Raw genomic sequence first — 21,989 nt, forward strand, 5'->3', positions numbered from 1 at the left:
AAATAACATTCTGAAAACAATTTACACATGCTGTAGTAACTTAAAGCTATATGTCTTCAAACATACTATGATTAAAATTAACATCAAAAACAGGTCTCTAGTCTGGTGATCAGGCTACAGGTCAATAAAAAATTTACATCACATAACCTGGGTTGTGAGACTACAGGTTAATAAAACTAACTTTACATTAACACCAACAACTAGCCTGGTCTCCAGGTCACAGGTTGATATAACTTTACATTAACACCAACAACTAATAGCCTGGTTATCAGGCTAAAGGTCAATAAATCTTTACATTAACACCAACATCTAACCTGGTGATCAGGCTAGAGGTTAACCAATCTTTACATTAACACCAACATCTAACCTGGTGATCAGGCTATAGGTCAATAAATCTTTACATTAACACCAACATCTAACCTGATGATCAGGCTAGAGTGGTCAATAAATCTTTTACATTAACACCAACAAGTAGCCTGGTGATCAGGCTATAGGTCAATAAATCTTTACATTAACACCAACATCTAACCTGATGATCAGGCTAGAGGTCGATAAATCTTTACATAAACACCAACAACTAACCTGGGTGATCAGGCTAGAGGTCAATAAATCTTTACATTAACACCAACATCTAACCTGATGATCAGGCTAGAGGTTAATCAATCTTTACATTAACACCAACATCTAACCTAGTGATCAGGCTAGAGGTCAATAAATCTTTAAATTAACACCAAAAGGCTACCGATCAGTAAACATCAACATTAATGGCACACCTAATATAACATCTACACCAGTAACAGTGTACCACTAATGTGTAATCATGTCGCACACACACCATAACAGTTTTAACACTCATGTGTATACCCCGCCTCAAAACACCTCTGTATAGCACATGTAATAAACATAGAACAAATAAAATTACATTTCTCAAGCAGTTAGATATGATATTGGCAGCTACTCAAAATTGCAGTCAACCTTTTTTCAATGGCAAAATACCTTGGTCTCATTCAGGAAGAAAAATGTATACCACGTTCATTGATAACACTGAATGTTTCTGTGGACGTGATTTATGGCACAGTTTGGTAACAATTAACAAATGCACATATGTACACGCTAACATAACAAACAGCCTATGAGGATTGGACAAAGTACTCTTTTAGTTACACATACATAAAATTGACTTGTGTCAATATTAGTAATTGAATCATTTCTCAGCGTCACAAATTTCAAAGTAAATAATCAACCAAAACATTACGTGTAATTTCTTTATTCATCTTAATTAATGTAAAGGGCCTTAGATTTAGTTCAGCTTTTTTGGTTGATTGAGAATGCAAAGCAATTAACAATTTTTTTTAGTGGAAAATGCCTATTACTATATTATTGTAGCTGTTGTTTAACTATATAGCAACTATCTCTTATCAAGATTTCTGTATACTTTAAAATAATGTGTTTTTTCTGTATTAAATCCATTAATATATCACAAAAGGATTTCAGTAAAAATGTATGTAGTTATAATAACAGATAGAAATTCTATAAGATTTAAAAATTTACAACTTATGAAGATTTTAATTCGTGCCTAAGAGTCCTTTGGCAATGAGGATTGTTTGATAAGATTGTGATTGTCTACCCTGTTCAACTTCACAATATAATTTTAAATACATGAGTACTTTGATTGTTACATTGTTATTCAAAATGTTATACACAATAAGTATGTCTATAGGGACCTCTTTGGACAAATACAACTTTGTTTATTAAGGGTTCGTGAAAATACCAAAAACATTGGTCTGATTTCAACGGTTTTGTAGAGTGTATGTCAAACCTTTAACCTGTTTTTTTATAAAATACTCCTGTAGAAATAGAAGTCATGGATTTCCACAGAAGGGTCAGAAATCAGAGAGAATAGCTTGCATACATGCCAAACTTTTTGAAAATAACTTTTTTTGAGGGTACAATTTCATGATGTTTAAACTTATTAACCGCATGAAATGCTTATACTTTGGTAACCCCATATGATAGAAAAGTATGGATTGATTTTTTTTGAAATTTTTGACCTGTTTTCTTTCTGGTTGGTTTTGTCAGAATATTTGGTCATTTTCGTATATAAAATTATTTGGGAATTGCTAAAATGGCCTTAATTTTTGGGCTCTCAAAGTCTCTCGGGTGTCTACCCCTAAAATTTAGGGGAGGGTTGGGCAGGTATTGAGCTTGACGGACCAAGTTGGTTTACGAAACATAAGAGTTACAATATTGTAAAAAAAAAAAACTGTATACTAAAATATATGCCACTTATTCACCAATACATGTTTAAATCTTGGAGGGAGAGTATTATTGTTCCTGTCGATGGAAGATATAAAGAACAGTGATGATGACATGAATATCCTGCCAGCGAAACTCCCTCGAGTCCCATGTACCATGATATGCTAATAAAACTGATCCAAATTTTTCAATGTATTGAATGGATAGGTACAAAGTTTGTTAATAAATTGTGTGTAATACCATTTACTCCGGACACCTCTCTACATATACACATTCGGCCAAAATCTAAAGCTGTGTGACATTTTCAGGAATAATTTTCACCATGTAAATATAAAATATAAACGTAATGATAACACTTAAAACTTGACCAAAGTTATTGGTATAAAAATGTAATGTTATACAATTACATATTAATCTATTCTTGCTACCAATTGTTCGGGCCCAATTGTACAATTTGTTTTTGTTTTTTTAAAAGATTAGATATTTACCTCCCTATGGTAGTTTAATTGTTGAAAGTATATAAGGTTAGTGTAGGTGAGTTCAACTTGAATTTTGGTTTCATCTTCATAAATTGTATGAAAAATGACCTATTCCAGAGAATTTTTAGATAATTTTGAGGATTTTCAGAGGTTTAGACTCGGTTAAAAGTTACTGAAGTTTGATACAATTGAGCCATGTTGTGTTAACTTGTGTGATGTTAGGGATGTTAAAATGTATTTGCTCATATATATAATTGTAAATGGTTTTTCCAAGGAAAAGAGAAATCATTTGCTGGCTGTGTCAACAGTGTTTTTGAATCTGGCTTGACCTGGATCAAGATTCTGGGATATTGCAGGGTTGGTGTGAGTGTCATTCTGGCAATACATATTACAAAATTCCATACAACCTACCGGTAAGTAAAACTGGAAACTATCTGATGTTTCATCCTTTTCAATTTATAATTGGGTTGAATACCTTTCAGGTTTAATTTGTTTACTACAGATTTTAATGATTGATGTTACCATTTCTCACTCATGTGTACTGCTTGTAGGTTAATCCTGATACAAGCATGGATGTGTGTGCCTACTGTTTTCCACTGTTTTGTTTTGAAAGATCACTCTGATCTATGCTATCATGGACATTTCACACCATCAATATAGACGTCCACTAGTATCCACAGCTCTTTACCTGTTTAAAACACACCGTAGAATTTGTTGAGGAAGAACGATACGATAAATATAAACGCTGATTATTTGTTGCACAAACAGTTTGACTTTAAAAACTTTTTTAAAACCATGAAGGCTCCACAAAATTCTCTGTTTTTAGACTCAAAGTTTGTCTCTCCTCACCAGCTCCACGTGTTTACAGCCTCGGGTGTTGGTCAGTAGGTAGATTTATCCTCCTTTAAAGTGGAAGACGACTACTGAAATTAATCTTTTGCCGACACAATGAACCATATGGTTACTGCTGTATTGATGGTCACGTCTTTTATTTAGCTATTATCACACTTCGTCCAGTTGTTCATTTTGGCAGCGACACGGGCCATGCACAATGTTGGCCTGATGTTCGCCTTTGTTGGCAAAAACTCACAGTTCTTTCTTGTTGTTATGGTGTTCATTTTGTCAAGATATGGAGGATTTTCTGACTACTAGGGCAGTCGCCTCATCTACAAAAATAAATCACCAACTTCTACATTTAGGATTTCATCTCAAAGTTTTTGGATAACAGATTCAATAAATTTTCTTTTTAATTTAAATGTGATACCCCACGCGGCACCTGGATGGTATCTGATGGGGTTAAACTTTTTTGAAATTACCTCTACGTTAATTTTGAGTGTTCAAAATGGGAAACACTGTTCAATCATATTATGAATCTTTTGCTACATGAGTGGAAAAGCATTTTTATAATCGATATATATAACTAATAAATTTTTATATATTATGTTGCAGAGACTGCACATGGGATTTGATATCCTGCTACTGTTCCACAAATACTGACCGATAAACTACAGCGGATAAAACTTGTTGCTTTTATCCGTTCAATTCCAAAATGCTTAATCCGTCAATTACGTTTCACGTGTATTTTGGTTACTTATCTGTCGGAAACTTTTTCTAATCTTGACCCAGAAACTGAACATTCCGAAGTGAAATGGAAACTGTACTTTCAAGTCCCGCTAAAACGTGACACAACAAGTAACATTCTACCGGATTGAAGTCTTTTTTACGCTTATAGTACAATCTCGTTTTTGGCGGGCACCTGTTGGTCGTCTTTTTCTTGGCTCAGGAATAAATGGATAGTAAGTATTTGTTTATGTAATCTTTATATGGGTATTTTATTGTTTTTTTTAGTATGTTCCATTTTGCTTTTCATTGTTATTTCTAAAATGTATAACTAATGAGGATACCTGTTTGTGACATGCGCCTTATTTAAATTCCCACGGCCAGTAAATAGTAGTACACTCTCATTCAGTTTTTCTGAATGGAAATCTTCTACCGCCGCTTAAAAGATGCACGAGGTATCGGCTTCGAAGCTGAAAAACCATAGTAAATAACTGTCAAGTTTATGCTTTACAGTTTTTGAAATGCCTAAGTGGGGTTGGCAGGATAAACATGATTACACGTAGGTTAGTATCTTACCTCATAACAAGCTTATTTTTATTTTGGTGCTCGACACTGAAAGCCTAGGCTTGACTCGGCAAATGCCTCCCGTCCTCTCAGCTTTCCTAAGTGACTGCAACCAAAATAAACACTTGTACTGTAAGATTCTAACACTTGTATTCTTATGTATTTGTCAGAGAAACTCACCCTTCTCCCTTGATGAGTATATAGAGGCCGTAGGTCCTGGGGGTCTGGTCACCTTGAATTTGTGGGCTATCAGTGTTTTTAACCTATAAAGGTATACAAAAGGTAAAATATCATTTCTGTATCATTTCTCATATTTTCTTCTTTTTTTAAAAAAAATAGAAATATTGAATAATTGTATTTTTGTATCAATACAAACACTAAATGACATTCACAACTTACAGACAATCCTTGGTATGCATTTTGGGTCGGACAGGCAGTGTTTTTCCAGATGATACTGTCTCTCAGTTCATCAGGGATGGCAATCTTCAGGAAGCCTTGTATGTCCTCTATACCTGGTAGGTGACCCTGAATAACAATATTATATTATCAACCAACACAATAGAAATGCCATCAATAATATCTCTAAACAATAGAATAGTATCATGCCATCAATTAATATTGATTTATCTAGAATTTAGTAATACAGAATAGTTTTAAACTGATAAGAGTTTTAGGATTACCAGCATTAAAGGAAATTTTGATTTGAGACATATTTACCCATTTTCCCTCTTAAAAGTAAATCATTTTTTTTCTATAATGAAATACAGAATCATAGTCAGTACCTCATGTTGCGTTAGTCTGTGTTTCCTGCATGTCGCGGAACTTTTTGAGGACGAGTACAGCACTGCTGAGAGAGGTGAGATAGTAGCCACCCTCTCCATTCAACAGAGATGGATGGATGAGCCCCCAGATATAGTCCGACTCGATCTCCGCCGTCACAAACCCACAGTGTACCAACACATAAATCATCATCGGCAAGAAATCTGTATGAATTCAACAGGAATGTCTATTAAAATATGTAACATGGCAATGTTCTATATGGACAGATGTTAGAAGTTATGTAAAGGTGTCCAATATGACAGATTTCAAATGCTCAATTTTGATATGTACATATTATTTGGTTACTTATCTTATAAAGTGAGCTGTTTCACTAATTATACTGTCCATTAAAATGACAGACATAAATATAATCAAAGAATTAGAAAATGACTGCTGCTGGTAGTATTCATTGTCAAAAGAATAGAAATCACATCCACATATATCTACTAAAAGACCTGGACAATGGAGATATAGACGATATATATTGGCTAATTGATATATCAGAACAAAAGAATAAGTAACTTACCATCAGCTCCCATGGGAACAGGTCCAGGCCTGGAGTGTCTAAGCTTTGTTGGTCTGTAACAAAGCAAACAATGATCAAATTAGCTACAATGTGACTAAAAATGACAACAGATTGTGAATAAAAAGGGACATAACTCAATATATACAGAAATGTAACAGCTACTCTGTGAAAAAAATTACAGAGATGTGTAAAAGGGAATAAAAGGTGACACTTGTGAATAGTCTCTGATATCTACGTTATACTATAAAGGGAGAGGTTTACATTACATACTATGTGTAACTGTGTAGTTATGTAGAGAAGTAGTGATAAATGTAAAGTTGTTGCTTTAATTGTGTAGTTCATTCTTGGAAAATAGATGTTTGTTGCTCCTGAAGTCAGCAAAAGGACAAATGTATACCACCATTTCCTAAGATTAGATTACATTGACTATATGATGAGAAGGACAGTCAGAAACATGTATATGTTGTGAGTGTTGATTTATAAGACGTTTGTGTGTTACAGCTGAGTGGATGGTACCAGTAAACAGGGAAGTAGCCGCTGAGGTGGAGAAGAAGAAGGAAGAAGAGGTAGTGGAGAAAGAAGAAGATTCTGAGGAACCTAAGGGTGACCCAGAGGTGGCCCCTCTCTACCTCAAACAACTCCTACCAGTATTTACTCATGTATTCCAGAGCACTATGTTACCCTCTGTTAGGTAAGTATTAAATCAGATACTTTCGACAGTTTGTCGTTCAATCCTCCCGTAATTGTCAGGTTGGAGTTTCATATCAAGGTTAAAATCACTGTCAAAGTCACTTTAAATGATAAATTGTGTGATTGGATTGCTCAATTGTATTGTTTCTTGAATACTCTGTATGCTTTATTTTACACCAAAATCATTTTCTCCCATTCTCAATATAATAAAGACTTCTCACTAATCTGATTTTTCTTCGTTTTTTTCCACAGAAAATCTAGTCTTTCACTACTTAAGAAGATGATCCACTATGTAACGAACCCATTACTGGGAGATATGTGCAATCCAGAGTTTTATGTGTCCAACTTTGCTGGATCCCTGACAGAGGTCATGGCTAATGTGTTGGATCATGAGGTAAATTTTTTGTTTTGTAAGATATCTCCCTATAGACTTGTTATCGTAGAGTAAAACTTGGTCTTAATTAGCAATATAGGGCTGACCACATTTTTCAGAGTAAAATTTTGTGTTTTCTAATTTTGCCATTGAATTTCTATCACATTCCATATTCTAATATGTTATCAACATCTTTGTATTTAATCATTTGAAGTTATAAGCAAATGTTTCATGCAAATTTGACATTTTTAGGTCATCATGCATGGTCTGCTGTCATGTGCCGTGGTATAAACTTTTCATTCAGACGACTTCTTCTCAATAACCGAAAGGCCCAGGGTACTGATATTTGGCCTGTAACATGCTGGGTTGAAGGGCTACCGACTTTGTTCAATTGTTTTTGCTCTTGTTTTTGATAGTGGAAAAGTACCATTTGTCAGCGGTGGAGCATCTTTAAATCAATGACGTGACCTTAATTCAAAGTCACAGAGTCAAATAGGCTAAAATCTTGAAACGACTTCTTGTGAATAACTAAGAGGTCTAGAGACATGATATTGAGCCTGTGACATGCTGGGATAAAGGGCTACCAAGTTTGTCCAAATGAATGACCTTGACTTTCATTCAAGGTCACATGGTTCAAATAAGCTAAAATCTTCTAACGACTTCTTCTCAGGAACCGAAAAAGTCCAGGATACTTATATTGGGCCTGCAGCATGCTGGGATGAAGGCTTCCAATGCGAGTTTGTTCAAATGAATAAACTTGACCTTCATTCAAGGTGACTGGGATCAAATAGGCTAACATCTTTAAACGATTTCTAGTAAATAATTAAGAAGCCTAGAAAATGGATATTGGACTTGTAGCATGCTGAGGATCAAGGGACCTTTATTCATGGTCTAATTCATCAAATATATCAGAACCTCAACTTCTTCTATGATAAGAGTTCTTTTGCATTGCTTTAATTGTTTGCTACAGCTATATTCTTTGAGGTGTTGTATTGTGCCAATAGTCAGATGACCGTTACGGCCCATGGGTCTCTTGTTTAACATATAAAATCAACCATATAAAACTGTCCATACGGGATAGAATCGAATACATGTTGGTCTGTTACTTGACAGATTCCACTATAGAAATAAGATGCCATGTCTTGTATAGGAAATGAGATATTGTACAGCATTAACTGTATTTTAACCTAGGAGGATGATGAAGGTCACCAAGTGGTGCTGTTCATCATTAAGGACCTGATGTCCAAGGGTCAGGATGTATTCCTTGAACATTTTGCCCGTCTGGGCCTGTTTGGGAGAGTGTTGTCCCTGGTGGTCCAATTGGAGGAGGCGGAAGGGGAAGGTGACCACTGCTATAGGAAGACAAGGTAGGCGTGTAATTACTAATTGATTCCTGTATGACCTGCCTGAGGTGTACCTGGCCTGTGTTATACACCACTCAGCTTTCACCATCTATCTATCCGCTCACAACAGAAGTTATTTGTTCTGTCTCTGCAGTAATTTTGTTACTCCATTGTATCTGTCTTATGAATCAACTACTAATGTTAGCTTCTGTTTTAATTATTAAATTTTCACCCAACAATCCCTTTTACAAATATATCTCAACTTTGACCTCAGCGACGAAGATGAGACAGCTGCAGGAGGATGCCACTTGATCAGCCAACAAGGACGTCTTATCATTGGAAGGACTGGTGTATGGTTCGATAGTCGTGGACTGTCTGTACTTTTGATGGAGCGGACGCTTGCAGGCTTTGGAAACCTTGAGCAATTGGTTAGTACATGGCTGGTTTTCCGCATTTCTATTCTGGACAGATAAGCTCGCCCACAATGTATACCAGTCTGGCCAGTTAGAAAGGAGCGACCAGACAGACTCTGGAAAGGAGGGAGAGAGGAGAGTTCTAGAAGAAGCTTCAACGTTGCCATAAGTTCTGATCAAATCTGTTACTCCCTAGTCAGCGGCTACATCCTTTCCTCCAGAACCTCCTCACCCAGCTATGGTCATAGGCAAGATTGGTCACTACAGCTGTAAGAAGGAGGGGGGAGAAAATTCATATACTCCAATGCTGTTTGGAACAAATGGTGATGATATGTATTCTTTTATTTTATCTATTCTTTTGTTACTTTGGTTTTCCTACATTTTGGTTTTTTTTTAAACCTGATTTGGAAAACAGTTTATGTTTGAGCATAATGTTAGTTTTTCTTCATTATTTATTTTTATTTATTTTCCACTTCTATCTTTCGTAATTAGCTGGACACATCTCGTATAAACAATTCAGGTTTTAAGATAACTGTGTTGCACTGTAAGCATTATGTTCAAGCTGCTATTTGTAAGTGTTCTATACCATTATAAAGACATTTTTGCTGACTGAGAATAAATTCTTGATTACTTTTCCCTTTTTGAAATTATTTCCAACTTCATTGTTTGGGACACATGAATGTAAATTGCAATTTGCGTCAGAGGATACCTTTTCTTTGTTATCTTTAAAAACATTAGTGGATTAGAAGTTTTTTTTTGATGTACGGCTGACTTTAAACTTTAGTGAATCGGGTATCTTCCTTTTGTTGATTCAGAATGACATTTACCTTATTTTAGTCATATCTTATTTCATTCTATCCATAAAAACCGAATTAGTTGACTTTTAGACGCGTATTTTAGTTTGTTCATTGTTGATAAACCTAAACAATTGTTTTATTCACTTTTAAATGACATAGAGCATTGGTATATCTAGTTTTGTTGATAGGAACCTAGGACCTTGGTATATCCCAGTTTGTTGATGATATAGACCTTGGTAATATTCCAGTTTGTTGATGACCTAGACTTTGTGTATATCACAGTTTGTTGATGACCTAGAACCTTGGTATTGACTATCTTAGTTTTTATGATGACTTAGAGCTTTGGTAAATATCTGTTGGTGGATGACCTAGCCCCATTGTATATCCAAGTTTTGTTGATGTCCAACGACCTTCGGTACACTCCCAGATGTGTTGATAGACCTAGACCTTGGTATAAGTCTCTAGTTTGTTGATTGATCTTTAGAGTTTGGTATATCACAGTTTCTTGATGACCTAGACCTTGGTACATCCCAGATTGTTGAATGCACTAGACTTTGGGAAGAATCTAGTTATGTTTGATACAGCAGGCCAACATAATGAGAGGAGGCGACTTACAAGGTTTTCATTCTTCCGAAATCCAATCGTGGTACGCAAACATACTTTCTACATGCGGAGACATCACTTGGACCAGAATTTGCATCAGGCTGGGGTGGAAAGAAAAGCAAAAAGTTCCGTTCAAAAACAGAAGAAATCAAAAAAACAAGTGAAGAACCTATGATTCAATTGTCACAATAAGCCATGGGTAAAGATTGTGTTGCTGGTTTAAGTTGTAAGTTGTGAGTGGCGTTAAAGAAATAATTTGGTTGTAATTTATAATGACTGAAATGTTCTGTCAGCAGGTTTTAAAATAAAGATATATAATTGATCAATAGTTGGTAGTTTGGAAGTTAAAGAAGAATATCATCTTATATCAACAGGTTCGACACCAAGCTTCGTGAGATCTATGAGGATTACTTCATGGCAGCAGAGGCTATGCCACGTGTGGTGTTGTAGCCAAGATACGTACATAGTACAATAACAACTGGAAGCTGCATGTGCCAAACAGATCAGTCTAAGAAAGTCAGAGTGAGATTTCTACACAACAATGTTTTCATTTTGTTTTTGTCGACTTAATTTGGATATTAAATGTCTTATAAAAAAAAACCAGCAGAATATTATTTTCTAGAACTTATTATAAAACATTTCTTTGTCAGGTGAAAAGACTCGTAATGTGATAACTGCATGTTTTCGTTTTTTCCCAATAGAGAGAGAATTGGTAGATAGGTTTTGTTAATGCTACCTTCCTTTAAGGGAGGATATTGGATCTATGGTCATGTATTCCTTCCTTTTGAGAGGAGAGATTAGTGGTTATGCTACCTTCCTGTGTGAGAGATTAGATTAGATGGTCATGCTACCTTCCTTTGAGAGAGAGATTAGATGGTTATGCTACCTTCTGTGTGAGAGATAGATAAGTATGGTCATGCTACCTTCCTTTTGAGAGAGAGATTAGATGGTTATGCTACCTTCCTGTGAGAGAGATGATTTTAGATGGTCATGCTACCTTCCTTTGAGAGAGAGATTAGATGGTTATGCTACCTTTTCTGTGAGAGTGAGATTAGATGGGCTATGCTACCTTCCTGTGTGAGAGTTAGATTAGATGGTCATGCTACCCTTCCTTTGAGAGAGAGATTAGATGGTTATGCTACCTTCCTGTGAGAGAGAGATTAGATGGTCATGCAACCTTCCTTTGAGAGAGATTGGATGGTTCATGCTACCTTCCTTTGAGGGAGAGATTGGATGGTCATGCTACCTTCCTGTTGAGGAAGAGATTAGATGGTCATGCTACCTTCCTTTGATGGAGAGATTGGGATGGTCATGTACCTTCCTTTTGAGGAAGAGATTTGATGGTTATGCTACCTTCCTGTGAGAGAGAGATTAGATGGTTATGCTACCTTCCTTTAAGAGAGAGATTAGATGGTTTTGCTACCTTCCTTTGAGGGAGAGATTGGATGGTCATGCTACTTTCCTTTGAGAGAGAGATTAGATGGTCATGCTACCTTCCTTTGAGAGAGGGATTAGATGGTTATGCTACCTTCCTTTGAAAGATAGATTAGATGGTTATGTTACCTTCCTGTGAGAGAAAATAATGGATGGTATGCTATCTTCCTTTGAGGGGAGAGATTGGATGGTCATGCTTACTTTCTCCTTTGAGAGGAGAGAGATTAGATGGTCATGCTACCTTCCTTTGAGGGAGAGATTGGATTATTATGCTACATTCCTTTGAGATATTTTGAGGATAATGTAATGGATGTTACAGTCCATCCCGACGGAGAGATTACAGAGAGAGTGGGCAGAGAGATATGACGGCCTCCTCACTGAGTTGTTTTATACTCCTAAAAGAAGACCATACTGTATCAGCCTATGAACTCCACTCGATACAGACCTTCAACATCCTTAACAATGTAGGTATCATAGTGGCCTCAGTACAGACACTGCTCAACATCCTTAACAATGTAGGTATCATAGTGGCCATGTACACACACTGCTCAACATCCTTAACAATGTAGGTATCATAGTGGCCTTGTACAGACACTGCTCAACATCCTTAACAATGTAGGTATCATAGTGGCCTAGTACAGACACTGCTCAACATCCTTAACAATGTAGGTATCATAGTGGCCTTGTACAGACACTGCTCAACATCCTTAACAATGTAGGTATCATAGTGGCCTTCGTACAGACACTGCTCAACATCCTTAACAATGTAGGTATCATAGTGGCCTTGTACAGACACTGCTCAACATCCTTAACAATGTAGGTACCATAGTGGCCTTGTACAGACACTGCTCAACATCCTTAACAATGTAGGTATCATAGTGGCCTTGTACAGACACTGCTCAACATCCTTAACAATGTAGGTATCATAGTGGCCTTGTACAGACACTGCTCAACATCCTTAACAATGTAGGTATCATAGTGGGCCTTGTACAGACACTGCTCAACATCCTTAACAATGTAGGTATCATAGTGGCCTTGTACAGACACTGCTCAACATCCTTAACAATGTAGGTATCATATTATTGGCCTTGTACAGACACTGCTCAACATCCTTAACATTGTAGGTATCATAGTGGCCTTGTACAGACACTGCTCAACATCCTTAACAAATGTAGGTATCATAGTGGCCATGTACAGACACTGCTCAACATCCTTAACAATGTAGGTATCATAGTGGCCTTGTACACACACTGCTCAACATCGCCTTAACAATGTAGGTATCATAGTGGCCTTGTACAGACACTGCTCAACATCCTTAACAATGTAGGTATCATAGCGGCCTTGTACAGACACTGCTCAACATCCTTAACAATGTAGGTATCATAGTGGCCATGTACAGACACTGCTCAACATCCTTAACAATGTAGGTATCATAGTGGCCTTCGTACAGACACTGCTCAACATCCTTAACAATGTAGGTATCATAGTGGCCTTGTACAGACACTGCTCAACATCCTTAACAATGTAGGTATCATAGTGGCCTTGTACAGACACTGCTCAACATCCTTAACAATGTAGGTATCATAGTGGCCTCGTACAGACACTGCTCAACATCCTTAACAATGTAGGTATCATAGTGGCCTTGTACAGACACTGCTCAACATCCTTAACAATGTAGGTATCATAGTGGCCTTGTACAGACACTGCTCAACATCCTTAACAATGTAGGTATCATAGTGGCCTCGTACAGACACTGCTCAACATCCTTAACAATGTAGGTATCATAGTGGCCTTGTACAGACACTGCTCAACATCCTTAACAATGTAGGTATCATAGTGGCCAGTGTAACAGACACTGCTCAACATCTTAACAATGTAGGTATCATAGTGGCCTTGTACAGACACTGCTCAACATCCTTAAACAATGTAGGTATCATAGTGGCCTACGTACAGACACTGCTCAACATCCTTAACAATGTAGGTATCATAGTGGCCTTGTACAGACACTGCTCAACATCCTTAACAATGTAGGTATCATAGTGGCCATGTACAGACACTGCTCAACATCCTTAACAATGTAGGTATCATAGTGGCCTTGTACAGACACTGCTCAACATCCTTAACAATGTAGGTATCATAGTGGCCTTGTACAGACACTGCTCAACATCCTTAACAATGTAGGTATCATAGTGGCCTTGTACAGACACTGCTCAACATCCTTAACAATGTAGGTATCATAGTGGCCTTGTACAGACACTGCTCAACATCCTTAACAATGTAGGTATCATAGTGGCCTTGTACAGACACTGCTCAACATCCTTAACAATGTAGGTATCATAGTGGCCTTAGTACAGACACTGCTCAACATCCTTAACAATGTAGGTATCATAGTGGCCTTGTACAGACACTGCTCAACATCCTTAACAATGTAGGTATCATAGTGGCCTTGTACAGACATGCTCAACATCCTTAACAATGTAGGTATCATAGTGGCCTTGTACAGACACTGCTCAACATCCTTAACAATGTAGGTATCATAGTGGCCTTGTACAGACACTGCTCAAACATCCTTAACAATGTAGGTATCATAGTGGCCCTTGTACAGACACTGCTCAACATCCTTAACATGTAGGTATCATAGTGGCCTTGTACAGACACTGCTCAACATCCTTAACAATGTAGGTATCATAGTGGCCTTGTACAGACACTGCTCAACATCCTTAACAATGTAGGTATCATAGTGGCCTTGTACAGACACTGCTCAACATCCTTAACAATGTAGGTATCATAGTGGCCTTGTACAGACACTGCTCAACATCCTTAACAATGTAGGTATCATAGTGGCTTGTAACACAGACACTGCTCAACATCCTTAACAATGTAGGTATCATAGTGGCCACGTACAGACACTGCTCAACATCCTTAACAATGTAGGTATCATAGTGGCCACCGTACAGACACTGCTCAACATCCTTAACAATGTAGGTATCATAGTGGGCCACGTACAGACACTGCTCAACATCCTTAACAATGTAGGTATCATAGTGGCCTCGTACAGACACTGCTCAACATCCTTAACAATGTAGGTATCATAGTGGCTTACGTACAGACACATGCTCAACATCCTTAACAATGTAGGTATCATAGTGGCCTTGTACAGACACTGCTCAACATCCTTAACAATGTAGGTATCATAGTGGCCACGTACAGACACTGCTCAACATCCTTAACAATGTAGGTATCATAGTGGCCTTGTACACACTGCTCAACATCCTTAACAATGTAGGTATCATAGTGGCCTTGTACAGACACTGCTCAACATCCTTAACAATGTAGGTATCATAGTGGCCTTGTACAGACACTGCTCAACATCCTTAACAATGTAGGTATCATAGTGGCCTTGTACAGACACTGCTCAACATCCTTAACAATGTAGGTATCATAGTGGCTTGTACAAGACACTGCTCAACATCCTTAACAAATGTAGGTATCATAGTGGCCTTGTACAGACACTGCTCAACATCCTTAACAATGTAGGTATCATAGTGGCCTTGTACATGACACTGCTCAACATCCTTAACAATGTAGGTATCATAGTGGCCTCGTACAGACACTGCTCAACATCCTTAACAATGTAGGTATCATAGTGGCCTTGTACAGACACTGCTCAACATCCTTAACAATGTAGGTATCATAGTGGCCTTGTACAGACACTGCTCAACATCCTTAACAATGTAGGTATCATAGTGGCCTCGTACAGACATGCTCAACATCCTTAACAATGTAGGTATCATAGTGGCCTTGTACAGACACTGCTCAACATCCTTAACAATGTAGGTATCATAGTGGCCTTGTACAGACACTGCTCAACATCCTTAACAATGTAGGTATCATAGTGGCCTCGTACAGACACTGCTCAACATCCTTAACAATGTAGGTATCATAGTGGCCCAGTACAGACACTGCTCAACATCCTTAACAATGTAGGTATCATAGTGGACCTTGTACAGAACACTGCTCAACATCCTTAACAATGTAGGTATCATAGTGGTCCTTGTACAGACACTGCTCAACATCCTTAACAATGTAGGTACCATAGTGGCCTTGTACAGACACTGCTCAACATCCTTAACAATGTAGGTATCATAGTGGCCTTGTACACACACTGCTCAACATCCTTAACAATGTAGGTATCATAGTGGCTCGTACAGACACTGCTCAACATCCTTAACAATGTAGGTATCATAGTGGCCTTGTACAGACACTGCTCAACAACAATCCTTAATCAGGGCCTTGTAGGTCAACATCATCAAGTAGGATCCTAGTGGCCTTGTACAGACACTGCTCAACATCCTTAACAATGTAGGTATCATAGTGGCCCTTGTACAGACACTGCTCAACATCCTTAACAATGTAGGTATCATAGTGGCCATGTACAGACACTGCTCAACATCCTTAACAATGTAGGTATCATAGTGGCCTTGTACAGACACTGCTCAACATCCTTAACAATGTAGGTATCATAGTGGGCCTAGTACAGACACTGCTCAACATCCTTAACAATGTAGGTATCATAGTGGCCTTGTACAGACACTGCTCAACATCCTTAACAATGTAGGTATCATAGTGGCCTCGTACAGACACTGCTCAACATCCTTAACAATGTAGGTATCATAGTGGCCTTGTACAGACACTGCTCACATCCTTAACAATGTAGGTATCATAGTGGCCTTGTACAGACACTGCTCAACATCCTTAACAATGTAGGTATCATAGTGGCCCTTGTACAGACACTGCTCAACATCCTTAACAATGTAGGTATCATAGTGGCCTTGTACAGACACTGCTCAACATCCTTAACAATGTAGGTATCATAGTGGCCTTGTACAGACACTGCTCAACATCCTTAACAATGTAGGTATCATAGTGGAATGTACAGACACTGCTCAACATCCTTAAACAATGTAGGTATCATAGTGGCCTTGTACAGACACTGCTCAACATCCTTAACAATGTAGGTATCATAGTGGCCATGTACACACACTGCTCAACATCCTTAACAATGTAGGTATCATAGTGGCCTTGTACAGACACTGCTCAACATCCTTAACAATGTAGGTATCATAGTGGCCTTGTACAGACACTGCTCAACATCCTTAACAATGTAGGTATCATAGTGGCCCCGTACAGACACTGCTCAACATCCTTAACAATGTAGGTATCATAGTGGCCATGTACAGACACTTGCCTCAACATCCTTAACAATGTAGGTATCATAGTTGGCCTTGTACAGACACTGCTCAACATCCTAAACAATGTAGGTATCATAGTGGCCTTGTACAGACACTGCTCAACATCCTTAACAATGTAGGTATCATAGTGGCCTTGTACAGATCACTGCTGCTCAACATCCTTAACAATGTAGGTATCATAGTGGCCACGTACAGACACTGCTCCAACATCCTTAACAATGTAGGTATCATAGTGGCCATGTACCAAGACACTGCTCAACATCCTTAACAATGTAGGTATCATAGTGGCTTGTACAGACACTGCTCAACATCCTTAACAATGTAGGTATCATAGTGGCCTTGTACAGACACTGCTCAAATCCTTAACAATGTAGGTATCATAGTGGCCTCGTACAGACCACTGCTCAACATCCTTAACAATGTAGGTATCATAGTGGCCTTGTACAGAACACTGCTCAACATCCTTAACAATGTAGGTATCATTAGTGGCCACGTACGACAGACACTGCTCAACATCCTTAACAATGTAGGTATCATAGTGGCCATCGTACAGACACTTGCTCAACATCCTTAACAATGTAGGTATCATAGTGGGCCTTGTACAGACACATGCTCAACATCCTTAACAATGTAGGTAATCATAGTGGCCTTGTACAGACACTGCTCAACATTCCTTAACAATGTAGGTATCATAGTAGGCCTTGTACAGACACTGCTCAACATCCTTAACAATGTAGGTAATCATAGTGGCCAGTACAGACATGCACAACATCCTTAACAATGTAGGTATCATAAGTGGCCACGTACAAGACACTGCTCAACATCCTTAAACAATGTAGGTATCCTAGTGGCATTGTACACACACTGACTCAACATCCTTAACTAATGTAGGTATCATAGTGGCCTTGTAACAGACACTGCTCAACTATCCTTAAACAATGTAGGTATCATAGCGGCCTTGTACAGACAACTGCGTCACTGCTCAACATCCTTTAACAATGTTAGGTATCATATTGGGGTGGCCTTGTACAGACACTGCTCAACATCCTTAACAATGTAGGTATCATAGTGGCCTTGTAACAGACACTGCTCCACATCCCTTAACAATGTAGGTATCATAGTGGCCTTGTACAGACACTGCTCAACATCCTTAACAATGTAGGGTATCATAGTGGCCTTGTACAGACACTGCTCAACATCCTTAACAATGTAGGTATCATAGTGGCAATGTACAGACACTGCTCAACAATCCTTAACAATGTAGGTATCATAGTGGCCTCGTACAGACACTGCTCAACAACCTTAACAATGTAGGTATCATTAGGCCTTGTACACAACATGCTAACATTTAAAAATGTAGGTATCATAGTGAGCCTTGTACAGAATGATTCAACATCTTAACAATGTAGGTATCATAGTGGCTTGTACAGACACTGCTCAACATCCTGTAACACCGTAGGTATCATAGTGGGCCTTGTACACACACTGCTCAACATCCTTAAACAATGTAGGTATCATAGTGGCCTTGTACAGAACACTGCTCAACATCCTTAACAATGTAGGTATCATAGCGGCCTTGTACAGAACTGCTCAAACATCCTTGTACAATGTAGGGATACAATAGTGGCCCTGTACAGACACTGCTCAACTCCTTGAAACAATGAAGGTATCATAGTGGCCTTGTACAGACACACTGCTCAACATCCTTAACAATGTAGGTATCATAGCGGCCATGTACAGACACTGCTCAACATCCTTATACAATGTAGGTGGTATCATAGTGGCCTTGTACAGACACTGCTCAAATCCTTAACAATGCATCCTTAACAATGTAAGGTATCATAGTGGCCACGTACAGGACACTGCTCAACATCCTTAACAATGTTAGGTATCATAGCGGCCTTGTAACAGACACTGCTCAACATCCTTAACAATGGTATGGTAATCATAGTGTCCTTGTAACAGACACTGCTCAACATCTTTTAACAATGTAGGTATCATAGCGGCCTTGGTACAGACACGTGCTCAACATCCTTAACAATGGTAGGTATCATAGTGGCCTTGTTACACCAATGCTCACATCCTAACAAAGTAGGTATATAGGTGGCACATACAGACATGTAACTTCATTAACAATGTAGGTATCATAGTGGCCTCGTTACCAGGCCACTGCTCAACATCCTTAACAATGGTAGGTATCATAGTGGCCTTGTACAGACATCTGCTCAACATCCTTAACAATGTAGGTATCATTGTACCAATACAGACACTTGCTCAACATCCTTAACAATGTAAGGTATCATAGCGGCCTTGTACAGACACGTGCTCAACATCCTTTAACAATGTAGGTATCATAGCGCCTTGGACTTGACAGACTGCTCAACATCCTTAACAATGTAGGTTATCATAGTGGCCTTGTACAGACACTGCTCAACATCCTTAACAAATGTAGGTATCATACGTTGGCCTTGGTACACACACTGCTCAACATCCTTAACAATGTAGGTATCAGAAGTGGCTTGGATACAGACACTGCTCAACATCCTTAACAATGTAGGTATCATAGTCAAAGAGCCAACCAACAAAGTCCACTTCTTGCACCAGTCTGATTTTGATATGGTTTTAGTGTACTGGATAGGAACTAATGCTAAGTAAGTATGATGGAATCCTATATGTACAATGGCTTTCTGTGCTTAAATAGGTAATCTAGGACTGGTTTACCTTTAACTTTCTAATATAAAGCTTGTCATATTTTCATTTTATTAGAGAGAACTATTTGATCATTTGATAAATTTGATGACTGTTCTAACTGACCTTTGACCTCTACAGGAGTGCGTATGAATGGATTAACCCTGCCCACTACGGACTGGTGGTAGTGACATCGTCCGAGGGACGGAATCTTCCGTACGGGAAACTGGAGGACATCCTCAGTAGGGACAGTGCTGCTCTTAACTGTCACACTAACGATGATAAGTAAGTCTCTTAATAGTCAACATTGAACAATATAAGATATGTTGCAATTCTTGGGAATAAATTAATACAATGTTTATAATATCAACTTCAACTCCAAAAATAATTATTATACTTAACTTTTATAACACAAATACCTTGTTTAATTCAAGGTCCAAACCAAACTTTTATCTTTATATTAAACTGAACTTTAATCATTCAGAGGAAGTTAATACACAATTGTTATTTTACAGAAAGGCGTGGTTTGCTATAGACCTTGGCGTGTGGCTGATCCCATCCTGTTACTCCCTACGTCATGCCCGGGGGTATGGCAGGTAAGTTAATCAGGGAAACAGAGGCTGAAAATCTGTGGTTAATAATGTTTGTATACCTAGAGAGATTAATAATGCTTACATTTACATTTTCAATACAACGCGTAACACTTGTATTATAGCTATCTGGGTATACTTTTTGTGTGGACTTGTCTGCAATGACATCTAGTGGTGACCTCTTGAACCATTTCATTCATCATTTCATTCATAAACTTACGTTCATTAATTCCCTATTCATTGAATAATATTCCTTTGGACCAAACAGAAGGTTGCCTTTCAATTACTGCAATACCTGTAAAGCAGTCATGGGAAGACTGCCTTCTGATTGGTAGAATACACATACTGTGTATAGAATATACAAGAGTGTGTTTAATACACAGCTCCATCTAGGTCAGACTCCCTGACTAACATCGTAAATGTATACACACAATCAATGGCAAACTGTGACTCCACTGGTCTGACTTACGTATTCTCTGTTAATGATAATTCAAATTTTGGATTTACTTTCTAAGGCATATAGACCCTGAGAGTTATATTAAGTAAACTAATGAGAGGTTCGTTCTGTGTACATTTACAAAAACATTTTTAACAATGTTTTTAAATGATTGTTGGAAACAGGTCTAAGGTAAAAAAATATTCAATATAACAAGTGCTATAAGGCCGCCGCTGTTTTACCTAAATAAGTGTATGTGCAACACACAAGAGTCAAGAGTATAGGACAAAAACTCATCTTTAACGAATATAAGACTTTTGTTTTCTTTATTTTGAAATCTTTTATTTTATGTAGGAATTTTAATTTTAATTAAGAAGAATGTCAAATAAGCCATATATATGTATTTCCTATGATCAGTTGAATATTCTAAAATAATTTGATATCAAAGTCTTTATAATGGTTTATATACTTTGATTTTAATAATTCATTCTATTTTTCTGTTTCTGCTGCGATGTATTTCAGTAGTACTTTAATCGAACTTGTCATTTGTATGATTTGAAGGTCGGCTAAGGATTCTAAGGAATTGGCACTCTTTCAAGTGTCTGGAAGTGATGGTACAACATGGGATACACTACTCAACCTCAAGGACGATACTAGACTCAATGAACCAGGGTGAGTAGGATGATACTAGTGATCCTCAATGAACCAGGGGGGTGGCACAGGCTGTAATCAGGACGAACCAGGGTGATATGATACTAGACTCAATGAACCAGGGTGAGTAGGATGATACTAGACTCAATGAACCAGGGTAGGATGATACTAATAACTAGACTCATATGACGACTAGGGTGGGTAGGAGATGATACTAGACTCAATGAACCAGGGTGAGTATGATACTAGACTCAATGAACCAGGGTGAGTAGGACGATACTAGACTCAATGAACCAGGTGAGTAGGATGATACTAGACTCAATGAACCAGGGTGAGTAGGATGATACTAACTCAATGAACCAGGGTGAGTAGGATGATACTAGACTCAATGAACCAGGGTGAGTAGGATGATACTAGACTCAATGAACCAGGGTGAGTAGGATGATACTAGACTCAATGAACCAGGGTGAGTAGGATGATACTAGACTCAATGAACCAGGGTGAGTAGGATGATA

The 21,989-nt window shown here is 38.0% G+C and overlaps 1 protein-coding gene across 1 annotated transcript in view; it reads left to right on the forward strand.

Annotated features, from left to right (window-relative positions):
- The first annotated feature begins 6,304 nt into the window (after positions 1–6,304).
- LOC138319767 (E3 ubiquitin-protein ligase HECTD1-like) overlaps positions 6,305–21,989 on the forward strand; it is a 36,521-nt gene continuing 20,836 nt past the window's right edge. The window contains 12 exon segments of the mRNA XM_069262901.1: positions 6,305–6,317; positions 6,706–6,895; positions 7,147–7,288; positions 8,459–8,634; positions 8,885–9,038; positions 9,220–9,356; positions 10,798–10,869; positions 12,177–12,372; positions 19,615–19,760; positions 19,939–20,082; positions 20,313–20,393; positions 21,385–21,495. Of these exon segments, the coding sequence (XP_069119002.1) occupies positions 6,305–6,317; positions 6,706–6,895; positions 7,147–7,288; positions 8,459–8,634; positions 8,885–9,038; positions 9,220–9,356; positions 10,798–10,869; positions 12,177–12,372; positions 19,615–19,760; positions 19,939–20,082; positions 20,313–20,393; positions 21,385–21,495 (1,562 nt within the window).

The sequence above is a fragment of the Argopecten irradians genome, chromosome 3 (genome assembly GCF_041381155.1).
Source record: "Argopecten irradians isolate NY chromosome 3, Ai_NY, whole genome shotgun sequence".
NCBI classification, from domain to species: Eukaryota; Metazoa; Mollusca; class Bivalvia; order Pectinida; family Pectinidae; genus Argopecten; species Argopecten irradians.